Raw genomic sequence first — 12,925 nt, forward strand, 5'->3', positions numbered from 1 at the left:
AGACATAGATCTGTTCGCTTCTCCACTAAATTTCCAATTGCCAAAGTTTTGCACAAAGCTGTTTCACCCAAAAGCTTGGAAAGTGGATGCTCTATCATTCAGTTGGAACAACCTTCACGTCTATGCCTTTCCTCCTCTGCCTCTTCTTCCCAAGGTGCTCTTGAAGGTCAGACAGGACAAGCCTTGCATGATTCTAATAGCTCCAGATTGGCCACGTCAGCACTGGTACCCTCTGCTGAGGAGTTTAGTACGGGAGCCTCCTTGGCCTTTGCCATCAGTTCCACACCTTTTGTCCCAGGCAAGCAATCATTTCCGCAATGTCGGGATACAGTCCCTGCATCTGACAGCTTGGCATATTCTGTTTTAGACCCTGGGGGGTCGCAGCTTCCTCAACAAGTTTTGAATGTCATTTTGGAGGCCAGACGGCCTAGTACCAGGAAAGTTTATGCTGATAAATGGAGGAGATTTTTTCTTTGGAGCAAAACAAAGAGCTTTGATGTCTCTGTGCCTAATTTGAGTGTTTCACTTCAGTATCTTACAGAATTATTAGACAAGGGTTTGTCTTTCTCCTCTGTAAATGTTCATGCTGCAGCCATTTCTGCTCACTATGACTGTGACCCTCCTTTATTCTCTCACCCTTTGTTTAAGCAATTTCTTAGAGGGGCAAAAAACATAAGACCCCACGTAGAGCTCCTACTCCTTCCTGGGATCTCAATTTTGTGTTGGAAAAGCTCACTTTACCTCCTTTTGAACCTGCAGCTACTACGGAGTTGAAGTTTTTGTCTTGGAAGACTGCTTTTTTGTTGGCCATTACGTCTGCTAGAAGGGTATCTGAATTACAGGCTCTAATGGCAGTTGAACCCTTCTTGATATTTCATAAGGATAGGGTCTCCCTGCGTACTAACCCTACTTTTATGCCTAAGGTTGTTTCTAATGTGGCATTAAACCAATCTATTCATTTGCCTACATTTTATGCTGACCCCCAAAATAAAGGGGAAAAAATTTTGCACTCTTTGGATATTCACAGGCAGTTGCGTTATTATTTGAGCAGAACCAAAGGGTTCAGGCAGTCTCAACAGTTGTTTATTTCTTTTGCTTTGGGTTCTCAGGGGAAACCTGTTTCAAAACAAACTATTTCTAAGTGGATTGGCCATTGTATTGCTTTTTCTTATTCTCATCATGGTAAGAAGGTTCCGGCTGGAATCAGACCTCATTCCACTAGGGCGACTGCCACTTCTACTGCTTTTTTAAGGGGAGTCGCTACTAAAGATATTTTGGAGGCAGCTACTTGGAGTTCAGTGCACACTTTTTCTAAACATTACCATCTCCCTCTTTATTCCAAATCTAGGGCTGGGTTTGCCACTGCAGTTTTACAGGGCATGTTAGCAGCTCCCAATGCTTTATGATTTTGCCAACCTCCCTTTACCTTTGCTTTGGGATTCTACCCACAGGTTATGACTGCAGCAATGTGAGATGAAGAACATAGTACAGTTTTGTACCTACCATAAATGTAGATGTTCGAAGATCCACATTGCTGCAGTCCAATTTACCCTCCCTCCTTCCCCTCTGTAGTTTGGGGTGGTTGTGTGGTTTGTGTTATAAATATTGTTTCTACATGGGTGATTGGGTGTTTTTCCATTTTTGGCTATGGCCTTTCTTTTTAAGGCCTTCTGACATCTGGGGCAAGAAAGACTGAGGATATGGCGTTGGTCATGCGCTTTAGTACCACGGCGTACTGACGTCAGATCTGAGCGACCATGACCGACGCCAGCCTAACACTTTGGTATTCGGGCCGACCGAGGACAACGGACTACCCACAGGTTATGACTGCAGCAATGTGGATCTTCGAACATCTACATTTATGGTAGGTACAAAACTGTACTTTTTAATAGTTTTATTGATATGCTGATCAAAGTTAAGGTTATTATCTGTTATAACTGCTGTGAGTTTGGTTGAAGAATCTGGGGAGTAATGGTACCATTGTTGGATTTTAATGTAAAGGTCATAGGGGTAGACCTGCAAGTGAGGGAGAAAAGCAGCAGTTTGATTTTATTAGAATTTAACATGAGACGACGGTTAAGGAGACAGTTTTCAACGGTGTTAAAAGTATTTTGGGATCGAATCTGCAACTCTGTAGGTGAAGTGTGGGAGCATACTAAAGTGAAGTCATCCGCATATTGAATGCAAGTTGTATTTGGGATGAACTTATACAAATCACTGATGAAAATGGAAAGTGATAGTGGACCTAGTATGGAGCCTTGAGGTACTCAGAGGGCGATGGGTAAAAGGGTGGATAGTTTGCTCTGCCGTAGGACAGTCTGTTGTCTACCACTGAGATAAGAATGAAACCAGTGGATGGCGTGGTCCTCTAGGGAGATGGATTTCAAAGTGTTCGAGTATTTGGTGGTTTACCATATCAAAATCTTTCGAAAGATCGAGAAAGATAGCAGAGGAAAGTTTATTATTGTTTTGGTGTTGGTTAATGACAGAGAAGGAGAGGAGGGCTGAGGTTGTACTATGGAATGGTCTAAAGCCATGTTGGGTGTTGGTTAGATCATTATTATGGATAAGATAGTTTAGGAGTTGATTATGGATGCAATTTTCCATAATTTTAGCCAAGGGTGACAGAATAGCTATGGGTCTGTAGTTTGACAGGTCAGTAGAGCTGCCCCTTTATGGAGTGGGATGACATTGGATATCTTCCAGATGGAGGGGATGGATACTTCAGTTATAGTTCTGTTGATAAGGATAGTAATGGGGTATGCTATGGCATCTGCAGCTTTTTGTAGATATTCCATGCAGGGGGTAGATCAGCCGGCAGGGTGGTAGGCTTTAGTTTAAGTAATTTTCAGACAAAAGATGTGCAAACTGGTTTGAAGTTGAGAGTTGGGAGCTGGGTGTAGTGGGTGGAGGGTATGGGCATCTGGGGGATAATTGGTTAACTAGGTTCTCGATGGTTGTTGTAAAGAAGCAGTTAAAGGTATTGGCAATTTCTTCTGGGGTTTTTTGCTTAGAATGCAAGGGGGCAGAAGTGGAGGATTGTCCTGGACTAAAGAGTTTGTTAATACCTACCCACAACTTTTGTGGCTTATTTTGGTGCTTTTCTTGTAGATGATAGTAGTAGTTTTTCTTGTCTAATGTGGTGGATTTTGTTGTTTCATTTCTTAGCTGTCTGTATCTAAGTTGATATGTGGGCTTTTTTGTGGTCCGCAAAGTGACCCAAGCCCTGTTTCTAAGTAGCATTTTTGTCTGGCTTCTTTTGAGAGCCAAGGAGCAACGTTTGTTTTGGTTCTAATAGTCCGTGCTGGTGCATGGGTGTCAAGGATGGATAGGAATTTGGTATTAAAGTAATTTACTGCTGCTTCAAGTGGTAATTCTTTCAGAACTGACCAATTGCAAGATTTGAGTTCATTTTGGAAATATGTGCAGTTGAAATTCTTATTGTTCCTTACTGTTTTAAAAATGGACTGGTTGTGGATATCAGCTTTTTGCCTAATTAAATAGGTGAGGGATGTGATCACTTACATCAGGCAAGGTCCCACTCTTGTATTTGAGGGGATGGGTGTTAACAAGAAACCAATGCAAAATACTTACTTCATTGTTGGGTTTACTGATCCTAGTGGGGAAGGATATGACCTGTACAAATCCATAAAGGTTTATGTGGTGAGTGGGGGGTTCTGAGGAACACATGTTCCAGTCTATGTTGAAGTCCCTAAATACAATGGTTTCTTAGGGGTAGTTGCTGGATAAGCAATGTAGTATATCTTCAAGGGTATTTATGTTATTGCCTGGGGGAATATACACACAGATAAGATTTATACATTTGTTCTTATTAATATGGAGCTTAGTGATAAGCATTTCAGCGCTGCCACATAGGGATGTTTGCAGGGCATTATTGGACACTTCAAGCATGGATTTGTACAGAACAGCTACTCCACCTTCCTTCTTAATGGTTCGATCAAGCCTTAGGATGTTATATCCTGGTGGTATAATTTCATTATCTGAAGTAGAAAGTTTTAGCCAGGTTTCAGTTAGATATAGTATGTCTGGGGAAAGAGCATCTAAGAGGACATATAGGTGTTGAATCTTATTGTTTACACTTCTGATATGTAGGTGACTGATCAAGAGGGAGTTTGGGTGTTTGTGTAGTAGTGAGACAGTTAGTAAAGGACCAATAATCCAATGGATTAGCTGAGTGTGCAGTTCAAAATTGTGAAGTACTTGGAGAATTCCAAGAGCGATGGTACCAATGACCAATGTTTTACTTAACCTACTTAATCTCAGAATCATTCCTTAAGACAATTTGCTTGGTTCACCTGCTTGAGAGATTGATGTCCAGACTATAACAACTTTTCTGATCAGTAAACAATTGTTGATACTCTATCAAAGAACAGCATAATGGTCAAGAATCAATGATGTCCAGACAGACTAGAACAACTCTTCCGATCAGTAAACAATTATTGATACCTGATGCAAAGAAGAACAAAATGGTCAAGAATCAACTTTTGAGAAAACACCAGTTATAAACGTTGTACAACGATAAATCTGGCAAACCTCTCAGACCATTAAGAGAGAGAGAGAGAGAAAGAGAATGCAAACATCTAAAGGATATCCCTGACTGGAAATTGTCAAAAGCATTTGTGAAGAACTGAGATCTTACATCATACAATCTGAAGGAGTAGATTTCAGAAGGAATGGAAGAGACACACTACCCATCTCTGAACAATTGATTCAGGAGATGGCCTGTGCCAATGACTATTTCTCAGAGTGACACTGCACTTGTTCAAATTCCAGAGGACAGTGTACTTTCTTCAAGTAATCCTGATGTAATCCCCAAAGTTCCAGTTGTAAAAGAATCACCAGAGACCGTCCCTGTTCCTAAACCCAGTCAGAATGTCTGTGTTACCCGATCAGATAGAATTTTCAGACCCAATCCGAAATGCAGAGCGACTTGGACTTGAATTCATTTGCTGTTAAATGTTGATGTAAAATTTAGCTTATAAAATATCTTGTTCTCCAATTGGATGTCGAACAAATCAAACAGGGAGGATGTAGATCATTCTGTGATACCTAGTCAGCCACTGTACCTAGATAACACTTGCATATAAGTTACTGAGCATGTTCAAGATCAGTGCCATTTTGTATAGTCAGTCAGAGTGAGTGCAGGCATGAATGGAGATGCACATGCCAGTGTGTTTGAAGTAATGAGTCAGTCAGTTAGCTTAAGTATATGTTCCAGTTATAACTCCTGATGTGTTTATGTGCAATAAATGACTTAAACAAATACCCAACCAGTGTCTCATTTGATACATGAGACGTGACAGTGTATATCATATTTAGATTGAGGTTATAAAATATGGGTCCCTATTAGAGCGACAGAAAGGCTGAAGATAATGGCCTAGTGATTGAAAATGCCATTCTTCGAAATAAATATTGTGGGGGGGGCTGCCCCCCCTGCTAATTATAGATACAAACTCCGAGATCGCACTACAGTGAGGAAAGGGCAAATTTTCCAATCTTAACTGTACCGCAATCTCACAATACCGATTCCGAAGAATGACATTTTCAGTTTCTAAGCCGTTCGATCTTTAGCTTTTTCGTCACTCTAATAGGGTCCCTAAAATATTGCTTCATTGTAACTAAATGGCTGAATATTACTTCACTATAAACAGATGACTGAGTATTTTGCTCAGTGTTGCTGCTTTATAGGAGGTTTTGTGAGTTGTTCACAGGACTGTGTGTATTATGTAGACCACATTTATTATTTATTTAATTGTCTTTGTTGGCTGGGAACGTATGGGCCTTTTTTAAGCTGAGGCTGGGGTATAAAAGCTGCATTACAAGACAATTATAATAAATATATTTAAGAAAACATTTCTGCACAGTAAGTAATATTTATAATCAAATTTTGTGATACATGTAAAGCATAGTATGGACAGAATTCATACAGTTTGATAGAGCACTACATTCTTAGAATAATTTTAGTAATGGAACTAGTATTGTACAGCAGATGACTAATTGCCTACAATAATAATAATAAGAAAAATGCATTGTCGTGAGGGAAAGAGGCATAGTTATTATTGATGGGCTTTGTTGTGTTGGGTAGTACACTGAAGTTAGTGTAGAGTTATAAAGTTAGGAGAGTGCAAAGAGGGGTGTATTATTTTGGACAGGGAGGTAAGGTAAAAAAAGAGAAAGAGGGAGGTTAGGGAGAATCCTCAGCCTGGAGCTGAGAATAAGCATATCCAGGACTGGTTTATGTATTGTTTGAGCTCCATTTAGTAGTGTAGAAGATTGTCAATCACTTTTATTTTTGTAAGGATGCCGTTCCAGACATAAGAGTTAGTGAGCCCCAAGATGAGATGTTTGGCTTACAAGTGCTTGTTAGGAATTTTTCAGAAGAATGGAAGACTCTTGCAGGGGAATAAGTCAAAAGTATTTGTTTATGCAAGGTATTTTCAGTTATTACAAGGTGTTGGTAACATTAAGAAACACAACACAACAATTCTTGATATACGTGTGCAGACAGTTGTTGAGTAAAGCAAACAACATTGTGAGAAAATAACCAAAATAGTATTTAATATACACTTACTCTAGTGTTTATTTTGGAAAGGCATTTTGGTATGCATTTTTGCTTCATAATATGTGCTGGTTATGTTGTACCCTTTTCCTCTAGCACTGATGCCATAGTGACAGAGTGGCATACATGCAGTGGCATCCTCTGCTGATAAATATTATTATGATCAGATAAGAATGTGGATTTTTTCCCCCCATTATCAGAATGAAGAAGATACATCATTACAAGACCTCTCCACATTATTCTCACCAACTCTGGAACTGCAGAAGGACGCTGATCATTCTCTAAACGTAAGTACCTATGTGTAGCAGAACTACTGTTGTAAATGTATGGAAACAGACAAACTTAAGACAAGTTTTAACACTGGCACAAAGTCCTGTAATTATCAGCAGTGTTAGAGAATATTGTGAAAGTACTGTTGTGTGGAGCCTACATTAATGGTAGATCTAATAGAGGGTTGGGAGGGGGTGGCCTTTGGTTAAGGTGTTTGCCTTACAAACACAAGGTGCAGGGTTTGAGTCTCACAAGGGATAATTGGCTAGGCTTAAAATGGCTCGCAAAGGCAGTTAACCTAGTACTAATCTATGAATTTATGAACCTATCTGTGCTATGAAGATGAATTCACAAAACAAAGGTATGATGTTTGTTTTTGTAGCAAGTAATTGTGTAATGCATATAGTAAGTGACAGATCCTAAAATATTAGGAAAAATGCCTTAATTATGAGATGAATAGTGTCAGAAGCAACTTGAGCTGTTTTACACTTGACAATTATCACCAAGTTATTTTTCAGTAATGACATAGAGACATGTTCGTGTTAGTAATATGAATAATATTGAACAACGTTCTATGACAACTGTCACTGTTGTCATAGAATGTCTCTGATTTTGCCTTATATTTTTGGTCTGTTCCAAAGTGTGGTTTTCTGGAAAATTGTTGGGTAGTGTGGTAATTAAATAGTGACAAACATTTGAGTTTCAGACCTCATATCGTTCAGATATTGCTAGGGAATGCACAATCTGTTATTCTTGCAACTTTGAGTATATGAAATCTGTCCCTAATTTTGGCCATTTGTCCCACATTATTTTATGGCTTTGTCCTTGATTCTTTAGAAAAGAGATTCAAAGATATATTTTATGATTTGATAGATGAAAATCAGTAAATCTTTCAGTTTTACATATCCTAGAATATATATGTATGTGAAAAAATACTAGTATTTCATTCTAACTTGCAGGATTACATAATGGAAACACAAAGGCAAAATACAGCATTCTGTGTATTATATCACAATTTGCTGCAAGAGTTATAGTAGACAAAAAAGTTTCATGAAAAACAGAATACTGAGGAAAAGCAGAGAGAGACTACTAGATTGGTAGTGCAACTGGAAAAGATGTAAACTGAGTTGCTTATGCTGGGCGGATAGGAAAGAATGTGGTTTGTGGAGATGTTTGCAAGACAGACTGTAGACATGTTTTATTGAATATAAGGTGCAGGAGGAAGTGGATTGTGTGTTATGAGTAGAAAGTTTGGTTGGTAGAGTGGTAGAGTGAATTAGTTTGCAGCTTAAAGAGAAAGTTTACTACAAGGAATGTTTTATGTGATGGGGTTAGCACAGAGTCCTCAGTTATTGTAAAAAGATGTTAAGGTAGTAGGTAAGTTGCCAGACATGTTCTCCCTAGTTTATGAATGTAATTTTGGAAGTGGCTCTTATGAAAGTTATTGTGTACATTGATAGAGCTTTGTACACATAGAGGATGATTCCAGTTCTGTCTTAGGTTCATAGTATCCCATGATTTTTAGAGTGCGAGTGTAGTGCAGTTTTCAGAACAAAACTGAGCTAACAAATGTACTTAGTATTTTGGAGTTCAGAATAATCAGATTCTGTAGGTTGTGAACAGTGATTAACTTTAGGGGAATCATTAATAGTGAATGTCTCTCCTTTTTTGTAGGTGTGCTCGACTTGGGAGAATGTGTTTATAAGTTTGATAAAGTTTAAATGTGGCTAGGATAGCAGCAAGTTTAAATGTAGAGTCTTGACTGATGTATTACAACTAAATTGTTTATTTTCTTGATAAGAGAGATATGATAATTAAGTTTCCTGTTTTTTTTTTTTTGCGTTGTTTGATCTAATGTTAAGGTTCACAATTGTAAGCAGTAGAACATAGCTTGTAAATGCTGTGCATGCGTGTAAAACCCATTGAGTTAGTCGTTTGGATTGTGAATATTGATCCAGACCTGACTTTTATGCAAGATTTCCATATATTGTACCTGAATTTTTACCTGTTTTTATAACATTTCAGAAGTTTCTAAACCACTCTCCACACAACTACCTGACATACTCTTACAAGTACTTCTATCAAGATAAGCTTTTAAAATGTCTAACAATTTTATGCCAAAAATCCACTTTTTTAAGATGATGCTGCTGAGAAAACAATCACTTTCCTAAAGTATTACAAGAGTCCCCTTTTCCAAAGGCATTTAAATACAGTTCATAACAAGCATGCACATTGCATGGGAGGAACTATATGACACATTCAAATTATATATTGTTTTTATAACATAAGGACTAAAAAAACACTGTTCATTAGTGCACGGAAGTGACACCTTTATCTGTCTATGAATGTGATGTCTTCAAGTATTTTAAATATTTAGACTGAAAGAAAAATATGAAAACATTGCCAGAAATTAATCTGCAGCCATAAATTCAAGAATCATCTTCTCCATTATATCTGCATCTTTAACTGAATATTCAGCTTTGTATGGCAAAAGTAATGTTGCCTGAAAACATCAGACATTTTCAGAGGTATGTGCCAGGCTGTTAAGATGCCTTGCATTGTGCCATTAAGTTTGGTTAACTTGACTGTAGGAGATGCTAAGCATGTCTAGTCTGCTGTGCAAGTGTGTTAAGATTCTGTATCCTCTCCACCTCTACCTTCCCCTCAGCCTTTCTACAGCTCTCCACACATATGCAGCATGCCCTTTTGAGTCATTATGATCATCCCCTTTTTTCCCTACATGGGGTCAGGGTATGTGTAAGCTGTCATCACTTCTATTTGAAAGTGATGCCTGACTGGCACAGGTCTTTTATCATGCAACCCATCTGTTTCTTGGCTGCATATCCTTGTTTCATCTTGCCGCCTTCTTATTTCCCCCCAAATCTTCTCCATATCATTTTCTGCTTCCCTGAACATGTGCCGGAACCACCATAATCTGTTTTCTTTGACCTTCTGTACAACTGGAGCTCCTTTGACATTTGCTTTGATGGTTTTGACTGCCCCACATTGTGCATGCATCTCCATCACTCATTTTGATTGTCCATTCTGAGAGTCTGTATTTTAGGAGATGCATGGAGTGGTGAGTCTCTACTCTTGGCTGTCTGTGTCTCCTGCAGTCTGTTCTGCATGACCTTGACTCGTCACTGTGACATGATTTTGTGCACCAGTATCATGTCCTTCTCACTGTCTGCTTGTCTTTAGTGAGAAGAGCTTCTGCTCAGTGTTCAGTGCTGAATTGTGCCCAAGGACCACAAAAAGAGCCCAAAGCTGATCTCAAGGTTACTACAGTTCATTACACTTTGTCAACAAACCAGTCAGTGGTATCATTTTTTGAATTTTGTAAAGCTGCCAGAACATTTTGTGTACACAGGCAGTTTAGTCCATCTCTTCTCTGCATGAATACTGAAGGAATCATGCAAGTTAAACTTATGATTCTAGATGAGTAGGTCTGAAGCGCGAGTTAAGTATGATCACTAAGGTTATACACATTAGTTTATTGTGCAGACATTTAAATGTCAGTGTTAATCAGCCCTGACAAGTGTGTTTCTAAGCTGTCTAAAGCTTTAACCCCATCATGCTATACACATATTTAAGGTCCCACCTTGGTCTTATTATTTTTATAAAGTAGTTTTAAACATGTATAAGTTTATTTTTATTGCTCACGTCGTAAGAGCAGTAGTCAGAATCATACTCTACTCCTGGTCTTATCACCGTCTTTTATAAGGGAAGGAGAACAGTCCAGCTTCCTGAGGGAAGAAAAGCAAGTAGTCATTCTTATGTATTTATTTGTTTGTATATTTGCTTTTGTTGACTGGGAAAGTCTAGTTTGGCTAAGAAGCCCCTTTTCAGCAGATGTCCAGGAAGAAAAGCTCCACAATACAATTTGAAAACATAGTGATAGAAACAATTGATTATAGAAAGATAATATATCTAGAATACAATAACAATATTACATTGATATTAAAAAATCATAAAAAGCAAACTATTTACAGAATGTAGCAAATTGCATTTTGTGATGGATTACCTCATTAAGTGAACCAGAGTTGTAGGTCGTAATAACTGTAGGGCTACCATGACATTTGTGAATTTTGGGAAGTATAACTGGTAAACTTCATAATTTATGGGCACAAAAAAAAAAATGGAATATTGCATTTCTTTGTTTTGTGTAGTTACATAACCTTCCTAACCAAAGTCGACAGTTATTATAAATGCAATATCAGTATAATTATTACGTGATTACCCAACGTGAAAGGGTATTTGCAAGTTTTGCTTCCACTATGCAGTATTTTACTCTCTTTGTGATTAAAGATGACCTTGTTTTTTCAGTACTCCAGTGAGTGGCTGTCATCCAAGTAATTGTGCAGTAGTTTTGGATCAGCACAGGAATTCAATAGGTAGGCAATTTTCATATAGTCAGCAAATTTAAGTAGAAAATGGTGCTAACTCACTGGCAGAGTAGACATATAGATGTGAATTCAGTACTGACCCCCCCCCCCCCCCCCACCGAGGTACTCCACTCAAAATTGTAAATTCATCAGATAAAACATTCTTAACCTGTATCAAGGAGCTTCTATAGGTCAGCAATTCAGATGCTTGTTAAATGATATACTGCCACTTACAGCTACTTTCCAGAAAAGCATGTAATAGTGAATTATGACTGACAGAGTCAGAAGTCCTGAACATATCAAGGACCACATCCACTAGAGTCTCAGAACTGAGGGATTTAGGTGCTTATGAATAAAAAATGTATAGGTTTGTAGTGGAGGAATCTGCCTTTTTAGGACCCATGTTGATTCACATCAAAGTGTCAGCTTGATCTAAATTCATCCGTCAGTTAGAGTAGAACACTTTGATTTGTTTTCCTTTGTGAACAAGTTGGGCAGATAGGTCAGTAATTATCAGTCCCAGTCTTTCATCTCCCATTGGGCAGAGGAATGACATGATGTTCATCATTTTTCACTGTTGCAGTCCTTACAAATGGGTTATCCAGCTCCCAGTATCCCACAGTCAGCCAGAATACCAAAGTCCTTGGTATATGACGTCAGCTGCCTCCAGTTTAAGCCTGATGTCAGGTACAAAGGCAGGCGCTGACGTCATTTCCTCAGTCTTTCTTGCTGCTGAGCCCAAAGCAGAAGCAATTCACATGAGTGCCGGTCATCTGATTACCTTCTTTTTGTATTCCAACTTCTAAAGTTGACATCCTCAGATAAGTACCCTGTTGGGGACCCTTTTTTCTTGCTTTAACGAATGTCAGAGAAAGTTAATAACTGTCTTGCCTGTGGAAAACAGATTCCGCATTGTGATTTTCATTCTTACTGTATCACTTGTTTGGGCCTCGAGCACGACTTCCCTAATTGTGATCTTTGTGCTTCTTTCAACCTGCGTACCATACGCCATAGGGCTAGGATTTTATATAAGCACTTCAGAGTTTGGCCTAAGTTCGTCAGTATGGTGTCTTCTGGACTCCCAACTTTGGATGTTCCAAAGAAGCGCAAGGATAAGGACTGTGACAGGCTTAGGGTCAGATTAACCAACGACATCCCTGTTAAGTTGGTTGTCCATCCAGTGGTAGCCAGTGAGGCGCTTTCATTGCCCCTGCAGTCTGCAGATGTTCAGCAGCAGGCATCTGCGGAGAACTTTTCTGAGTCCTTGATTCCGCAGGCTTCTGCCTCGTCTTCGGACCCTCCACCAGTCGCTGCCTGTGATGGATCCAGAGCCGCTAAGCAGGCGCTGGTTTCTGAGGCCTCTTTTCTCCGCCCGGAGACCAGATCCAGACTGACGACCTCGGTTCACTCTTCTGTGGTGACTAGGCCTCCCAAGTCCCTCCGGCTTTCTAGCAGGCCTCCCAGCCGAAAATCTACTCCTATGCAGGCGCTGGCCTCCCCTCAAATGCCTCAGGCTCAGATGGTTAAGATGGCTAGTGATCTCTTGACTCAGCCACCTCCTTCTAAGAGTGCTAGGGAATTATCCCCAGAAGTTTTGTCTGCCTCAGACTCAGAGGTTTCCAGCACCTCTTCTGATGAGGAAGGATACTCTCAGCTTTTTTCGGGTTTTGAGGATTCTGATGCTAAAGAC

The 12,925-nt window shown here is 39.3% G+C and overlaps 1 protein-coding gene across 5 annotated transcripts in view; it reads left to right on the forward strand.

Annotated features, from left to right (window-relative positions):
* The window catches only part of CCSER2 (coiled-coil serine rich protein 2), a 1,462,971-nt gene that overhangs the window by 732,638 nt on the left and 717,408 nt on the right, over positions 1 to 12,925 (forward strand). For 4 of the 5 annotated variants that reach the window (XM_044056871.1, XM_044056872.1, XM_044056868.1 and 1 more), the window contains exon 7: positions 6,781 to 6,867. The exons of the other annotated variant lie outside the window; for it this stretch is intronic. In XM_044056871.1, coding sequence (XP_043912806.1) covers positions 6,781 to 6,867 — 87 coding nt within the window. The remainder of the gene's footprint in view (positions 1 to 6,780; positions 6,868 to 12,925) is intronic. 5 annotated transcript variants of the gene reach the window in all.

Source organism: Protopterus annectens, chromosome 14.part0 (assembly GCF_019279795.1).
Source record: "Protopterus annectens isolate FY-2018-M chromosome 14.part0, PAN1.0, whole genome shotgun sequence".
NCBI classification, from domain to species: domain Eukaryota; kingdom Metazoa; phylum Chordata; order Ceratodontiformes; family Protopteridae; genus Protopterus; species Protopterus annectens.